Raw genomic sequence first — 17,430 nt, 5'->3', positions numbered from 1 at the left:
CAGAAGTGGAGGTTGAGACGGCTAAGAAACTTACCAAAGGTCGTTGAGCTATTTAGTGGCCAAGCTAAGAGGAAGGCCCAGAATTCCTGGAACCCAGCCCAGAACGTGTGTTATTACCCCTCATCACTTCCATGTCCCCTCTGCCCTGACTTCTGTGGCATTGAAGGGCAGGTGGTATCCCTTTGGACACAAGGACTGCACAAGGAACAACCCCCAGAGCCTCCTTGCCTCACTCTTCTGACGCCTTGTTTGCCATCTCGTCCAGAGCCTCTGCTTTTCCAAACTCAGAGACAAAAAAGATCATTTTGTTCAGAGTTCAATAAACAGCAAGAAAAATAAAGAAAGAAAGAAACAAACAACAAGAGCAGGCAGAATTCTTCCACCTCTCTGGATAAGAATGGTTTCAATAATCCCCTTCTCAACACACACAGAGTCTTCGTCTTTCCATCTTCTTGGCATCTGGAGCAGCCAGAAGGCCATTCACACCTGCCCAAACCATCTTACCTTCTAATATTACTTCCAAAAATGCCTTGTTCTAATCTGCAGTCCAACAAACATATATTCAAATCACTATTCAGCCAAGCAAAAATGTATTATTCACAAGCACTAAATATTCTCATCTGACGCAACAAGGGCAATATGGGGTTATAAAGGCAAGATCTCAAGTGGGGAGAATCTCAAATACACAGTTACACCCCCTCCCAGCTGAATTTTCTCCTCTCCTGGATGAAACAAATGGATGGAGAGTGTTGTTGACAGAGGGAGTGGATGGAAAAGAAAGAGGAGAAGAAAATCAAGAATGCCAGAGACTGGATGAGCCCAGCAAGAGGGAAGGAGGCAGAACAGAGTCTAGGCAAAGGAGAGGAGGAAGGAAGGGGAGGAGAGAGGATACACATCCGTAGGTGCTGGGGCAGCTCTGGAAGACATGAACTTATTCCCCAAAGGCTTGGAGTTGTGGCTTTTGGGTTTGGATTGGAAATGAGATCCAGAAGCCCAGTGGCAAGTCTCTTTTAAGCCCTAGCAAAGGAAGAGAGCTTCTGGCTCTCGAATCAGCCTTGGTGGCACTCTTTTCACTTCAAGTACCACCTCAGCACCAGCAATACCAAAAAGGCACCCTCTTCCCCTGCTCCTCTTTCTTACCCCTTCCTCCTCAGGAATTAAATCAATCTTACCCAACACAGCAGTGTAATTTGACTGCTCAGGGTGGTTTTCCCTTCCCTGGAAAGAGAGGATCTCTCCCTCTCCTGCTGAAAATGGGCTGGGTGCTGCCTCTTTATACATTCTAGAGCACCAGATGAGGAGAGGGGGAGAAAGGGAGGGAGCGGCAGTTTGGAGCTGGTCCAATTTGTCCTTGGCATCCTCTTTCTCCTCTTGGTCTTTTTTCTGCAGCCCCTCCTTCTGTCCCTGGCAGCTCTGCTCCCCTTCCTCACTACAGCATCCTGCAGCCAGATCCCCCACTCTCAGGATAAGGGACGGATACTGGGGTGCAACTTGCAGGTGATGCTTGCTTTCTCTCGTGGGATCTTATGCTGATAAGCCAGGGAAAGATCTGAGTTGGGGGTAGGTGGGTGTCATAGGAGATGAAAAGAGAAACCCACCCAGGTAACCAACTGCCTGTAAAGCAACACACGTTGGCATCAGGGGCAGCTGGGAGACATAATCTGAACCTGAGTGCATAAGAAGCCAATTTAGGCAGAGGGCTGACAGATAACTGGCTTGAGTTACCGTGATTGCCTTGGTAACATAAATACATAGAGATGGCATGATATATTAGAAAGCAGACGATTGCGTATCACTCAGCCTCAGTTTTCTCAACTGCAAAATGGGATAAATGCTCACCATATAGCACTATGGAGAAAAGAGTGCGTGGAAATAACATCAGCAAAATACTTGGCACAGGGCCTCAAGCAGAACCCCTTTCCCCCTTAACTTCCTTCCGGTGTTGAGAACAGGAAGGAAAAGGACTTGCTCAAGGTCAGGCAGCAAGTAACCAAGTCAGAATTGGAAACCAGGTCTCCCAAACATCCCCCAGAAAGGATGCTTTCCACTCCACTTCCTCCTCTAAGAAGCTGCCTGACTCAGGGGAGGGGGAGGGAAGTGTGGAGCTTAGGAGCTGGACTTCCCTTGTGGCTCAGATGGTAAAGCGTCTGCCTACAATGCAGGAGACCCAAGTTTGATCCCTGGGTCAGGAAGATCCTCTGGAGAAGGAAATGGCAATCCACTCCAGTACTCTTGCCTGGACAATCCCATGGATGGAGGAGCCTGGTAGGCTACAGTCCATGGGGTCGCAAAGAGTTGGACAGGACTGAGCGACTTCACTTGGACTTGGATGCTTAATGTACAGACATTCTACCACTGAGTCCCAGCTTCAAGGGCTCACCTTTCTGCTTTACCCTCCTGATCATCACGCAGGTAACATCCCCTTTCCATCTTGGACTAATTCATCACCACTTTAGCGCCACCTCTGCTGCCCAACTCTGAGACAGTGACTCACCTTTTAGCTGGCCAGGGCCTCTGACCTCCAGGAAAGAAGCTTTCTTCTTAATGGACTGCAGAAGCCTCAGCCACAGTGAGCCAACCCCCCTTCCAGAGAATTTGAGGGCTGGAGGGCTTTGAGGAGGAGTGGAATAGCACTCTATTTAAAAGCCACTGCTCTCCATCCCCCACAGTGCCTGGGGTGCTGCTATTGGAATCCTCTCTCTAGACCCTTAAGGATAACCCCTCTGTACCCTTAAGTCTGGGTGTTTCCAAGAGATTCCACCCAGGGCCTCATTTGCCACATGTATACAGCCTGTGCTCTAGCTGGCACTGTGCTAGGCACTGGCAAGGCGTAAGTTAAGAGAAGTTGTCCTTGGCATCCAGTGAGTGTTCACTACTGTTAAAAAAAAAATAAAATAAGGTGGCAACTTGGAAAGGGGGAGAAGAATTCAGGGTGGGAGTGGGAGTGAATCAGGAAGTTCCTTTGAGAGGTGAGGTGATGGGCAGAGTGGTGGTGAATTGCAATGTCTTGTGGCTAGTGTATGACACCACTAAAATCACTGCTGTGGGTGTTTCCCTTCAACAAAGCACGTTGCTTAAGTACTTGAATGCTAATTGAACCCCTGTCCAGCCTCTGACTTAGAGGCACTACCTGGTGGCCATATCTCCAGCCTCTGATCCGCTTCTTCCCTAATCTCCCAAACCTTTATCTCTAGTGAGGATGAGAGAGAGGGAATGGCCATCCTTGGGATCTTAACTGGAATAAGCATTTTGCATGTATTTCCTCCTTTAAACTTCACAATCAGCCTGCAGCCTAAGCCAGATAATCAACTGCAAAGTGGCAGAGTGGGGGTTCGAACCTATACAGACTCTGAAGCTTGTGCACTTTGCACCGCCAGGCGCTTTACACAATGCGCCGCCTCAGGCGGAAGTCCTCTTCCTCCTCCTCGCCGACACCCGCGGTCCATCTCTACAGAGGAGGCAGGCGGAGGATAGGAGCCAGATGGTTATCTGGCCGCGGAACATTCTGGAGTGACCTTTGTAGTTCGCTACAGTGGGAGGGGACCTCAGAGTTTCCCGCGATGGTTATGCTGCCCAAAGGGCAAAGCACCCTCGGTGACTCTACCGCCCCCTGCCGCCGGTAGCTCCCGGGCCGCGGCGGCTGTCCTTGGGAGGGCTTGTGTGCCAGAAAAAAAGCTCACCGCCTGCCCAAGAGGGGTCGACGCTGGTGCTGGGCTGCAGACAGCCCTGCCAAATTTGGTGACAAAAGGCGCCCTACTATGTATCCAACGCGGTGTCGGTGATTCCTAATAGCCATCGCCTTTTATGTGAAAATTAGTGGCTTTGCAAAATAGTGAGGTCTCTATTAAAAGACGTCTTCAAACTAGATTAGAAGGAATTTCGCAAAAAGCTTGTCTGCAGGTTCAAACTCCTTACTTCTTGAAACCAATAAAGCTTTCCACCCCCAACAGTTGCTCACTCTCCCTGGAGGGAGAGGAAGCAGCACCTCCCCCCTTCCTCGCCCCCATCCCCACCCCCACCTCCACCCCCAGTCGCAGGGAGCTGGGGTCTAAGCAGCGATGGGATCTGGGAGGGGGACTGCTGCGGGGAGGAGCCTCCGGCAGGGTCGACCAACGCAGAATCAGGGTCTCCGCGGAGCTCACGTGCCCTCCGCCAGCCGGCGGATTCCCCGGGCCTTCCAGTTTTCCCGGGTTCCGATTGGACCCCATCTGGACCCAACTCACTCACTCCCTTTGCTTGGGGATGGGGAACAGGCGGGTTAATGGGGACAACACTCAGGTCAAAGGGAAAAGAGCGTCTGTGCCCGCAGCGCCTCGCCCGCCCATCCCCCCTCCTTCCTTCCCCTCCTCCCATCCTCGCCCCCTTCTCTTCCGCCCGGAGGGAAGGAGGGGGCGGGCTGTATGTGTATGTATGTATGCATGTACGCGTGTGTGTGCGCGCGCAAGTGCGGCTCGCCTGTGTGTGAGTTCCGTGTGTGACTGGGTGTGGGATGTGTGCTGCATGCTTTAGTTCGAGTGCTGAGTGTGAAGTGGATTTGGTTTGAGCTCGGATGTGGAGCGTGTGTTTGTGCAGTGTTCGTGTGTGCACGTTTGTAGGTTGTACGTTTCTGCCTGGTTGTAGTGTGACTGTGTGGGTGCGGTCTGGATGTGGGTGTGTTCGATGTATGCTTCTGCCGGGCTCCGTGGTCGTGCTGTAGTGTATATGTGTATGCAGTGTGTGTATGTTTGTGTGCCCGTAGAAGCTCGTGTGCATATGTTGGTTTGGTGTGTGTTTACCCTTAGCTGTGTTAGGTCAAGATGGATTTACGGGCGGTGATTGTTGTGGTGTGTAGTGTGTTCGTGAGCAAGGTGTCTTTATATGTGAGCTTACTTAAGGCGTGTGTATTCAAAGGTTTGTGTCAGGGTGCACTGTGTGTGTGTGTGTTTGAGTGTGATGTGCTCTTGTGTGTGGTGGGGACGCATGCAGCCAAGGTCTGTGCTAGGGTGGAGGGCTGAAAACCCGGTGTGTGCGTCTTGGAGGGAGGTCGCCGTGTGGTTTTACAGGTGTAGTGTGTGAGAGCATGGGGTTGTCTAAAGAGCCCAAGTGACTGTGTGCTTGGTGTTTTGTTTTTTTTTTAATTGGGGGTGGAGGGGGACTTTGCTCCAGGACTGGGACGAAGAAGGAGCTAGGGGCCCGCGACTTCGGCAGAGTCGCCTCCTGCCCGGAATTGCCGGGTCTGGGTCCGACGACCCCCACGCTGTGCGCACCAGGCCCCCGGGGGGCTGGGTGTGAGCTTACCTGACTGCCTAGAGGAAAGAAGAGGAGGTCGTCGCCCGTGGTTGGCCAGGTAGGGCGCCTAAGGCGCTGTGCAGGGGCTGGTGGGAATAAACTGGAAAGGTTCTTGGTCACTGATCCCCTCCCCCATCCCCCAGGAGATCCCAGTTCCTGCCCAGCAAAGCCCAGCTATTTGCTCAAGGCCTGGCTGTTTCACAGTTCTTTGGCTTTGTGTGGGCACATACGGTTGCCTGGAATCCCTTTCCCCCTGGGCCTCGTGACAAACTCCTACTTATTTTTTAAGAACTCACTTAGGAGTCACAAAACTTTCTCTGCTTTTCTGTAGCCCTCCCTCCCAGTTGAGGGCTCTCTCCTTGGAGCCATCATAGTTGCTCTCTTCATACTTCTCATGATACCATCAAACATAACTGCAATTATTTGTCTCTCCTTTTAAACTTTGAGCTCCTGTAGTAAATGCCTGGTATATGGCACAAATAATAATAGTCATCATGATCATTATGTTACCATTTATTAAGTACTTATTGTATACCAGGCATTGTGCTAGTGCATTGTCTGGAGTCTTCATAATGACCTCATGAGGTAATTAGAGCTGTGACTTATCACTGTTTTCCACATCACACATCAAACTCAGAGTAGTTAAGTAACTTCTCCAGGGTCACACAGCCAGTGGGAGGTAGAGATAGTATTTGAATCCAGGTTTGCCAAGCTCCCTAAACCTTTCTTCTTTTCCAAGCAGCCTCACCAAGAATCCCTCATTTCTGCTAGGCATTGAGGTCTCTATGAAACAGTATCACTTCCCAACAAATCTTTCTTTTGAGCTTACTGACAGCACCAAGAGTGCTCAGCATGATTATTTTCTTTGTCTCTGAGACAGCTGATAGCTTCTCCACCATACCTGCTTTGTTGACACCTCAAAATCTTTAATTACTCTAGGCTCATAAGCACCTCACAGGCTCCAGTTCTGGGAGCTCTCCTTAGGCTGGTGCTGAAAGAAAGAGCAGAGAAGGAGCACTTTCTAGCCATAGGGTCAGGGGAATTGAGCATGGATGGGAATGGAGGTGAGGGGTCAGGATGGAGTATGAATGATTTCACAGCTCCTCCTGATCCATTTTTATGGCACTACCACCAGAAATTGATATGTAGTAAATTTCAAGCAGACCAGTCATCTCCATATCAAACTACACACAGAAAAATAAGCAGAGCCCCCCAGTAGATTTTTGAATGGGCCCCCTTTTGTATTATTCATGTTTGGGGGGAGCACTGTGCCTACCTAGTGGGGTTTCTGCTGCTCTGATGCCTTCCAAGCAGCCTCATCTGAGAATTTCAAATTAAAACAATACATCGCATTTTTTTTTGGAACACATTTATTGGGGGGAGAGGGGGGTTGGCTCCATCACAGCTAAAGGGCCGCTGGAAGAACTGATTTCCAGCTCAGCCCCCCAGGGAACCAGCCTAGACTGCCGCAGAGAGGTCAGGGGGTGGATAGAGAGGGACAATTCAACAGTGGTGAGTCACTTTGCCACTTTTCAGGGGGGGAAGCAGAAAGCAAGAAGCACGATTTAAATTGCCACTGTTATTATTGTGCCCTTTCAACTGGCACAAATGAGCCTGGTGTGCAGACGAGAAGCAGCTGTAACATCCATAAAGCTTCCCCGCCAGCTGGGCCTGGGTCAGCACCTCATCCTGGGTGGGCAAGAAAAGCATTGCCTAAACTACTACGTAGCCAGAAAGTGTTGTGTTTTGTTTTTGTTTTTAAGTGCAGTGGGGAAGGTGGTTCTAGAGAAGTCAAAGACTAGCTGAAGCCCCTTGCTGAAGTCTGTCCAAGAAGTTCATGCAAACTTTGGTGTCTTCCAGCATCTGGTCTCAGGCAGGTGACTTTCCTGCTGCTGCGGGGGCCAGTCTGATACCTCCTCACCCTCCTCTGAATATAGCAAGTCCACTTCCACTTCCTCACTGCCATCCTGCGAGGCTTCTGCCTCCCACCCCTACACACAGACCACTCAACCACGGAACCGCCTATGTAAATTCTGTTGTCTGAGTCCCACCTGAATCCGTGAAGACTGTCTGATTCACTCCAGTCCAGTACTCTTACCTGCGAAATGGGGGACAAACTTCACCTTTGAAGAAGCCGGAAGCTCCAAGGCTCTAACTCCAAAGGTGCACTTCTAGGCTGCATAACCCACATAAATGGTGGGTTAGGAGGGGCTACCCGGACCCTTGTCAACATTGCCACCACCGTGGGGTAGACACACACACACACACACACACACACACACATGCACACACACTTCCCTTGGAGCTTAAAATCCCCACTATAAGTCTCTCTCTCTCTCTGGAGTTCATAACAGGAGGATTATACGGGGAATTGTAAAGGTGGAAAAAATGCTTTAACAGCCTCCATTACTGCCAAATGTAAACAGAAATTTGCTTGTTTTCACCCTAAAAACAAGAACCCATATGGGCAAGGCACCAAAACGGGAATTTTATCAAAGAGAAAGATCTTGGTTTTCCCAAGAAAATGTGAGTAAAACCCTTAAAGATAAGGACCTTCAGACAGCTTTGAGTTTGTATCCCAGCTCCATCACTTACTTGCTGTGTGATCTTGGGAGGGTTACTTCATCTCTCTGAACCTCAGTTTTCTCATCTGTAGTTTGGAGATGTTAACACCTGCCTTAGACATGCTCAGATGACTGAAGGAGGTAAAATATGGAAAGTGTCAGCCAGATGTCTAACACATCTAGTAAATGTTCAAGAAAAGGATAATTCCCTCTCTTGCTTAAGTCGCCCCCCACCCACAGAGCCCAAAGTGTCCTAACGGGTGTTTGGGGACTGAAGCTGACTGACTAAGCTGCCAATTTTCCTCATTACTGGTGTGTCTGACACTCTTGAAATAGCCCCTCTTCTTTTAGGGTGATGTTGTGATCAGCCTAATGCAGCCCGGAAGAACTGGACCCTAAGTCCAATTCTCACTCTGCAGTTTCTCCTGGCAGTGTTAATGAGACCAAGGTTTCAGATGTAATATTCCATATAGGAAAGTTTCCAACTACCTGCTCAGCATCTGGACTTCCTCCCATCCCAGCTATGGACTGTGCTCCCCAGCCCTCACATCAGAGCCAGTCCTGACCCGTCAAATGTGTGCCATTGTACCCCAAAGAAAGACAGGGTGAATATTCCTTGGCTAAACTTCCCCCACGACTTCCGTTATGGTTTTTCTTTTGTTTTCTGAACTCTAACCTAGAAATTAGGAGAGGCTCCCAAGGCCACCCTTTTTCTAGCAGCCACCAATGTTGCGGGGTGTGGGGGGGGGGAGTAGATGAGGGGAGAGATGATGTTTCTCTGAAATATACTTTGCAACACCTAAAATACTGTTCCAATTCGTTGTTATCTAACTGTTCGCAGTTAAAGTAAAGTAAAACCTACCCTTTGGTAAAGTATAAGAGAAGACCCCAATCGGTGCCCTTTCCTCTCTGATGCTATTGCCTCCCTCTAGAGACAAAAACAAGTCACTACAAGCTGAAGCTGCATTTGGGCAGAGTCGGGGTGGAGGTAGGAGTGCAGGTTAAGAAGTTGAGGGGAGGGGGTGGATATAATCCCATGGAGGGATAAAGAGGCTACAGACTATTGACATTTATGGCAGAAAAGCTCCGAGCAGCCAGGCTCCAGGTGCTCTCAGTCTCTGGAAGATGCCTTCAATTCCTCCCTCCTTACCTCTCGTATTCATCCTGCATGCTACCCCTCCCAGACCCTAGACTCCACCATGTGAGAGAATCTATTAGTGAGTCCCTCTGAGGATTTAGGAATTTAAGCTTTTCTCTCATTCCTATCCCTGTCTGCTTCTGAGGAGGTCCTATAGCCCCTGCTTTGAAGAGGAAAGTGGGAGGGGTAACAGGGGTCAGCTACACCATACAGAGAATTGCTCGATTAGGGGTTCGAGAGAGGCCCTGGCCATTTAATAAGCATCACTGAGTGCAGGGACCTCCCAGTTACTGGGTAGCAGGTGCCTGTCCCGAGGAAGCTGTGTGGTTTTTCAAGAACTGTATCTGAGACATGACAGTAGCTGCCAAGGCTCATCAAACATGCCATCTACCTACTTCTGCTGATACATGTGAGAACAAATGATACTGCCAGAAGGAAACAGAAATCGTTTCCTAGTGACTCAGAGCCCCAGCAATAAGAACACAGGTGGTGTTTGCATTGCATCTTTCCAGTTGAAATGTGCACCTTTTCATAGAAAGGAATCTATAAGTAATCAAGCAGATCAAAGACCAGATTTTGGACTCTGGGCAAGGAAACATCATCATGGTATTGACCACCTAGTAAATGTCTGCTTCTGTACCAGCATAGTAATGGAAGCTTTGCAAATGTTATTTCTTTTAATCTCATGCAGGCTTTGAAATCAGACCAAAAGGGGTTGTGGTCCTTGCTCAGCTATTGTGTGGCAGTGAGCAAGTTACTAAACCTCCCAGTTTTTGTTTTACAGTGAAGATGATAATACCTCAAAGAGTTGTTACGAAAGTTAAATGGGATCATTTGTGTAAAATGACTAGTATCACAGCAAATATTTGGAGAAGGAATAAAACACATCTTTCAATACCTGAACCATAGAAGGCACTTAATAATGATATCGCCAATAACAGTAATACAACTACTATTAAATAGTTGTTAAAAATAATAACTATTATTTATAGCTTGAAAATGTAGGTATTATTACATTATTTTAAGAGAGGTTAAGACACTTGCTCATTGCAAGACCGTGAAAGCAGGTCTGGAGTTCAAGCCCATTCCGCCTTTTCCCACCCAGTATTAGGGGACATTTCATGATCATTGGGAAGATCACATTTGGCTGACCTGATTTAGTCATTACATTTACTAGAATTTGAAGGAAAAAATCCCTTAAACTATGTATAGTGGGACTCCAGATAATTATAATTATTATATGGACTATTGTATGGACTATATTATACGGACTATTGTATGGACTATTTGCATTCAACTAGCATTTTAAGAATCTCTTTAGTCCAGGTTCGATGCATGATACAGGATGCTCAGGGCTGGTGCACTGGGATGACCCAGAGGGATGGTATGGGGAGGGAGGTGGGAGGGGGGTTCAGGATGGGGAACACGTGTATACCTGTGGCGGATTCATGTTGATGTATGGCAAAACCAATACAATATTGTAAAGTAAAAAAAATTAATAAAGAAGTTATGCTCCTCAAAAAAATAAAAGAATCTCTTTAAAATATAAGAGTAATTTAAGCACAAACTTGATAAAAATTATGGGAAACAGAAAAAATAACTATTATCAACCTAATAGGGTCTCTTACTTGACCTTATTGCTGAATTTTCTTCCAGTCTTTTAAAAAATGCATATTTGACACATAAATCATACCATTTTCCATGTTGCTACACCTTTGTCATAAACAGCATTTTTATGGATGTAGATTAGTCTAACAAGTGGAGATGTCATATATTTTATTTAATCATTCCCCTACAGTTGGGCATTTAGGCTGCTTTGGTTGATAAGTTGAAAAAAGGAATGACGTTGCTTTCACTGTTGCCATCATCACCCTCAGGGACCTGATATCCTGCTCCATCAATGCCCAATATGCTTTCTGTCATTTGATATTTAAGCTTGATGAATGTCAGCTCGACTGCTGGAGCTTGAGATACACTTGCAAGAGTATCATTTTCTGCCAGTTTTCATCACACAGATGCTGCATTTTATACTATGATGGGTAAAGTGTGGCCTAACCTAGGAACCTAAGCTCTGGAGTGTCACATTTTTTTTTCCTTTGGAGAAATGTCTTTTGAGGTGCAAACAAATGATTTTCAAAGGCACTTCAGGAAGTCTTGCCATTGGTGGATGGGGGTGCTAATCCAATGCCATGATCAGGGAAGCAGGGCGTCTCATCAAACTTGCCCCAGCTCTGGGAAGTAATCCTGTGCAGTGCAACCAGGCCTGGTCTCAGTGCAATGATTGGGTCCCATCCCCAAGAAAAGATCAAATTTGTATGTAAAGTGGGCCCTAGGGTCCCTTTAGCTGTAGAGTTTTGGCTGCTTTACAGAAGTCCAATTGTCTGAGGCTAAATCCAATGCCAGGAGTGAACTGGGGACAGAATATCAAGTGGGTCAATTGTGCTGTCCTTTTCCCTGGGAAAGAAGCCCTTTCTGGGTCCCCATTCTTTCCATACCTAATTGATGCTTCTCCCAGATGTCTTCATATGGTCATCGATTGCCCGTTGCCACCCTCAAACGATTGCTCTGACATACCAACACTGTCCCAAGCAAGAGGTGGTTAGGTGGGTCAAGGAACATGGAGAATGCTCCCCCTAGTCTTCCCAATCATCAGTCAGCTGCTCCCTCCCTCTGACTCCTGAGGATTTCTGGAAGGCATTTGAGAGGAGGCACCAAGGGCAGCTGGAGCCCTACAGAATATCAGTAGTTACCACAAAGTTACATTGAAGTGAATGAGTTCTTACCTGGTCAAAAAACTGTACCCCCAAACCAATTACTTATTTCAAAATGATGTTCTATGACTTAAGTGAGACCACATATGTAAAGGACTGAGGCTGGGGCCCAACATCTGGGTCGTACTTCACATATATTAGCTGCTCTGTACAAGTAATAGAACTGGTATAGGCAATGGTATACCCCACTGGCATATGCAGGGGGACAGGTCTCACCAGATTGGAAATGCAGTAGCAAATATATGTCAAACAACTATAGAATACAGACTTTGAAAAGAACTTGAGTTTACTTTTTTCTTCAGGTGAAGGAAGTACTTCCAATATAAATTAGCGATTTGTGTGAACTCTGTGGCGTGTACAAGGGATTTGTGTGTGGCATGTGCATGTGTGATGTGGTTATGTTGTGTGTGAAAAGTATGTGATGCATGTGAAGTATGTGTGCACTGGTGACACTGTAGGTGGGAATGTGTACATATGTGTGTGTTTATGGCTACGTGTCTGTGTACCATGAGTGCGAACCTGGTCTTCCAACAGAGGGAAAGTCAACCATCCAGGACTATATTTACAGGGACACAGCTGGAAATCCTCTTTGGGCCCGGTCATTGGGCATTCACAATTTGGAGCACATTCAAAAAAGAGCAGCTAGATGTGGGTAGGAGCCTTGTAGCCATGTCACGTGTTAAACAGATAAAGGAACTGGGGAGATTTGGCCTGGATGAAAACAGGGGTGAATGGGGGTGGGGAACGGAGAGGGTTGGCACTGTTCTCTTGGAAGGATCATGAAGGTCAGCACCAGATCCAGAAAAAGAGATTTGGGTTCAGCTTAAGGAAAAACCTTCTAATTCTAATAGAAATGACTGTCTTTAGTTGGGAATGGGCTACTTGTGTGATACTGACCCTCTTCCCAATGGGGTTATTCATAAAGGATACTTCATATCCTTGATCTCATTGGAGTCACAGCTTTCAGGCCAGGCAGGGGTGGAATGGTTCATTCCATCCCCTTTTCAAGGGTAGGGTGTTTGAGCTGAAAGGCTTTAAAAGGCATCTTATAAAACTCCTTTATAATTATTTTTGTCTTCTATATACCAGGATCACATAAACTAGAAAAAAAATATACAGAACAAAAAATGAAACTCTCTGTGTGTATGCAGATCTTTCTTTCTTTCTCAGAGAACGTGTGGCCTGCCAGAGACTGCACTTGAACTTGCTAAGCATGCTGCAGCCCCCTAGTAGTAGGCCAGAGTTCTGGGATGGTTCTCAGCAGGGTGCTCTGGCTGGCAAGGACTAAAAACAGTTTCTGCAGAATTGAACTGCCTAGGCCCCTCCTCTCCCTGCCTCCCCTCCCCTCCCTGTGAGGGGGCAGAGGAAAGAGGAGACAACCCCAGGTTTGGTCTATGGCTGGTGACCAATGACGCACTCTCACCAATATAGATTTTGGAGGTGGAGACTATGGAAAAACAGGTGGCAGTGGGGGCAGGTGGCAGCCTAGAGGGGGTGGGGCCTACCAAGGGAGAGTGAAGGACAGTGTGGGTGGGGGTCCTGGGAAATCTCAAACAGAAAATATAAGTCTCCTGAAACTTAAGGAGGAAGAAAATAAATGAGTTTCCAAAATGTACTTTATAGAAGCAGTTCCCAGGAAAGGCCACCCACATAGCACACTCGCCCTGGGATCTTTTGTACACCTATGCCCTCAACTCCACAGGGACAGGGAAAACAGCACTGATCTCAAAGTATCCATGGGAAGACCCAGACTAAATACCCCAGGCCTCTGCCATTGGGCAGTTTGGGGCAGTGGGCAGTTGACAGAGCCTCTGCAGAAACAGATAGGCTGCCAACTCCTTGTGTGACCTTGGGCAGGCCTTTGCCATCTCTGGCCTTCAGTGTCACCATCTCTTAAATAAAGGGGCTGAATTTGATGATCCTAAGGGGCCCCTGTCGATATTCTGTAGTTGAGATTGGTACATGGGGGACAGGCTTCAAGGCAAAAGGATCCCCGCTCCCCCCCTCCATCTTCAGGGTTCCCAGGCCCGAGCTGCCGGGTCGGGGACATACATCCTGGGGCCTGTATGGCCCTTAGGTTTCCGGACTCTTGGTCCTAAGTGTCTGGCCCCGACGCTCTAGCTGTCCCCGAGGACGGCTGAGCCAGCGACTCCGCCCCCGCGCTCGACCCGCGTCCCGCCGAGCCATTAGCGCGATTGCTCGCTGTTCCCGGCAAAGCCGGTGATTTATGCGGGGCCTCGACGGGGCAGTCCTTGAGCCAGGAACAATTAGCTAAAAGCCCTCGGGAAGGGAGGCGAAGGGGCGGCGATCCAAGCCCCAGGGCGCCCGGCCGGGGCGGCAGCCGCCGGCAGCCCCCGGCCGAGGACCCCAGCCCCCCGACTCGGCGGGCCCCACTCACCACGGCGGGGGCGGGGCTCGAAGGCCGACGCGAAAAGGCAGTCCAGCATCCACGCCATGGCCCGCGCTCGGCGCCGCAGCCTCGCAGCCGGCGTCCGCGCCAGCCCCCGCGCCGGCGGCCCTAAGTAGCCCCCGGTGACCACGCCCTGAGCCGCACCCTGCACCCAGCGAAGAGTGTCTCAGTCACCGGACACCTCGGGCCTGTCACGAAAGGGGCAGGGCCTCAGGGGAGCCCCCCTCCCGCCGGAGGAGAGGCGGCTGATCCCACAGCCCCTTCCCCCACGCGGAGGGAGGCCGAAATCCAGCTCCTGTCCGGGAAGCCCCGACTCTGAGGGCAGGACCCTGCCCCTATCCCGGGGAGCCCCGAGTCTGAGGGGAGACGCCATCTCAGCCCTGGGGAGCCCCGAAGCTGAGAGGGAAGGGAGGCCTCTGCCCCCAGAAGCCCCAATCGGGTGCGTAAAAGCGAGCCTGTCCCCCAGAAGCTGGTATTTGAGGGCGAGATAGTGCACCTGCCTCTGGGAGCTCAGATCTGAGGGTAAGATTGTATCCCAGCCCCAAAACCCCCACGTTTTAGCGGGCACATCATCGCCGCCTTCGGGAGGAGGCCCAGTCTAGGAGGGAAGTGGTGTCTGCCTTAGGACCCCTGAACAGGAGGGGGAGGCCTGGCCTCCGCCCCTGGGGACCCCCTTGTCTTAGAGGAGGCATCACCTCAGCCGTGAATAACTCCGGATCTGATTTGTGATGTCACAGCTCTGTTCTCCAGGACCAAGAATGTAGGAGTCCCAAAGTTGAGAGTACTTTTACTGTTCCTGCCCTGTGGATCCCTCGGGCAATTGGGAGATGCTTTCCTGTCTGGGATCACTTGTTTTGAGGGGGTTGGTCCCCCCGAGACAAAAGAACATGGCATCAAGTGTGTATGAATATGTGGTGTCCATCAGTTGCCGCTAACTTACGGATTCCACTGCCTACACTTTTGCTCAGGGCACTGACATAGGAGGGGCACCAACATTTATTTTTAGAAAGAATTTGATATTTGATATTTCAATGGGGGGTGGTACTGTGTTAGATTTCATTGCACTTCTCTTATGGCTCTGGGTTTTAAAGTTTTAAATGCATATGGGGGCACATACCTTAATAGGTTCAGTGTTTGGGAGCCTCCGGTGCTAGTAAACCAGTCCTACCCCAAATCCTGGGGTAGAAGCAGCCACCAGGGATGGACCATTTGGGGCAAGAAGGGCATCTGAGAGAAATTTCCTTTTCTATACCTGTTCAGCCTTATATTAATCTCTCCCCCAATTCTCCATTGGCAGTTGTACAAACCTGACTCTGCCTTGTTTTTCTCTACTGGGAAAATGGGGCTCTGTCGATAAAACGCTAGTGAGGAGGTAGAAAGGAATATGAAAAATTCCCTTCCAACAGCTCGATTGCAGGCTTGAGGAGTGGAAGCTGCAATCAAAGGTCCTTTGGGGAGAGTAGTTATTACATTTGCTTTGCTAACCACTGATATTAGTATTAATGCAGCAAAAGGGGTGCATAAAATGGAAAAATCGCCTGTACTTCACCATGCAATCCTTAGTAAAGCAGAGCTGTAGTCAGACTTTAAAGGGTTTCCACTCATTTCCCTTCCTTTCCGGGAAACATGGTACCTCTCTGCCTTTATACCAATTTCTAAATCATTTCCAATTTCTCTGTTTTCTAAAAGCAATCAGAGTCAACAAACATTCACCAGACCTGCTCTTTTACCAATTTCTGCTGTGCAAATACCCAGTCATCCAAGCCAAACAAGTCTGACATCTAGAAATGTCCAGTTTCAGGCTCTGGTTATTGAAATCTCTGCCTTACCTCTTCCCCTGAGCATATATACCACTAGCTTTTGTGATGGTCTCAATTGGTTTCTTTTTTTTTCCCTGCTGAATGAGATTTTGTGTAGGGGGAGGGGGTCCCATAAAGGCTGCCTGCCCAATCCAATCCAATGGCCTTCAGTAACTGAAGTTTCTCTCCTTCTAAAATAGCTCTACCTGAAGTACAAACTCATGACCACTGTCCCTTGTGGTGATGTAGTAAAGGAACAAAGCTAAGCATGCTCACAGGCCTAGACTGGAAGCCCGATTGTGCTATGTACTGGCTCTGCAACTTTAGGAAGATATTTTACCTCTCTGAGGCTTAGTTTTCCTCATCTGTAAAATGGGGATATTAATAGTTGTGAAAAAGCTCTTGGCAAACCAAAGCCTACTCATTTGGAAAAAAAGAAAAGGGAAAATATGGAGCTCAGAATTCTCAAAAAATTTTGTTTAACAGTCAAGTTAGCAGTTTTCCCCAACTCCTTTTGCTTTGACCCATGTCCTCTGCCGCTTAATTACTTAGTGTTGTTTCCTTTGAAAATATTTACCCTTAACTAAATGTCACATAATAGGGGAATGCATTTATCCATCAATCCATCCATTCATTCAACAAATATTTATTAAATGTCCTTTGTGTGCAAGATATTGAACTGTGGATATAATGTTGATTAACTCAATGAATTATCATGCAATTATTTTTAAGTGTATAGTTTGGAAGCCTATATGATAATTTGAAAAAAATTTATGATTATTTTAAGTGAAAAATAATCAAAATGCAAAATGTATGCACACTGTTATATAAACAGTACAAATAAGTAATAAACTTATACATTAAAAAATGTTAACAGGAAACACATCAGAGTCTTAGTAGTGACTTATTTAAGCAATGCAATTATGGGCAATTTTAAACTGTTTTATTATTTCCATATTTTAGTATTTTCTAAATTTTCTTTAATAAATGTATATCATTTTCTGGAGTTAGAAAATACTACTTATAGGGAAAAAAACTATAACTTTGTCTGCGGAGTAAAGAAAGAGGTTGGGGAAAAAAAAAAAAAGAAAGAGGTTGGGTAAGGGAAAGACTGGGGCCTTTACGCTGGGGTTGTGCTCTTAGTACAGGGCTCTGGACCTGGCTGCGGGGACTCAGAAAAAGCTGAAACTTAGTCTGTGAGTAAAATACAGAACTCCCCTCCTGTGCAAGATCACAGAACCCGTATGGTATCTCCTTTCCAAGAGTGCAGAGGTTCATAAGACCCCAGTTGAGCAGCCAAGAACCTGCTAGCTTGGACCTGCAACCCCTCACCCCAGGGTGTTCAAGGTGTATTGGGTATAATTGCCCTCATCCTGATAGTTTAAGGCTTAAAGCTTAACAACTTGCTGCCTCTTAAGGTTGTCTCATTTCAATTCCAATTAAAAACCAAGCACCCTGCTCCTAACTTAGGTCATTGTTT

The 17,430-nt window shown here is 47.8% G+C and overlaps 1 protein-coding gene across 1 annotated transcript in view; it reads right to left on the bottom strand.

The window, feature by feature from the left end:
* ARHGAP36 (Rho GTPase activating protein 36) overlaps positions 1 to 14,197 on the bottom strand; it is a 30,342-nt gene extending 16,145 nt beyond the window's left edge. The window contains exon 1 of the mRNA XM_068962945.1: positions 14,140 to 14,197. Within this exon, the coding sequence (XP_068819046.1) occupies positions 14,140 to 14,197 (58 nt within the window). The remainder of the gene's footprint in view (positions 1 to 14,139) is intronic.
* Between the last annotated feature and the right edge of the window lie 3,233 nt (positions 14,198 to 17,430).

Source organism: Capricornis sumatraensis, chromosome X (assembly GCF_032405125.1).
Source record: "Capricornis sumatraensis isolate serow.1 chromosome X, serow.2, whole genome shotgun sequence".
Lineage (NCBI taxonomy): Eukaryota > Metazoa > Chordata > Mammalia > Artiodactyla > Bovidae > Capricornis > Capricornis sumatraensis.
The sequence above is the reverse complement of the archived record's forward strand: the minus strand, read 5'-3'. Positions and strand labels throughout refer to the sequence as shown.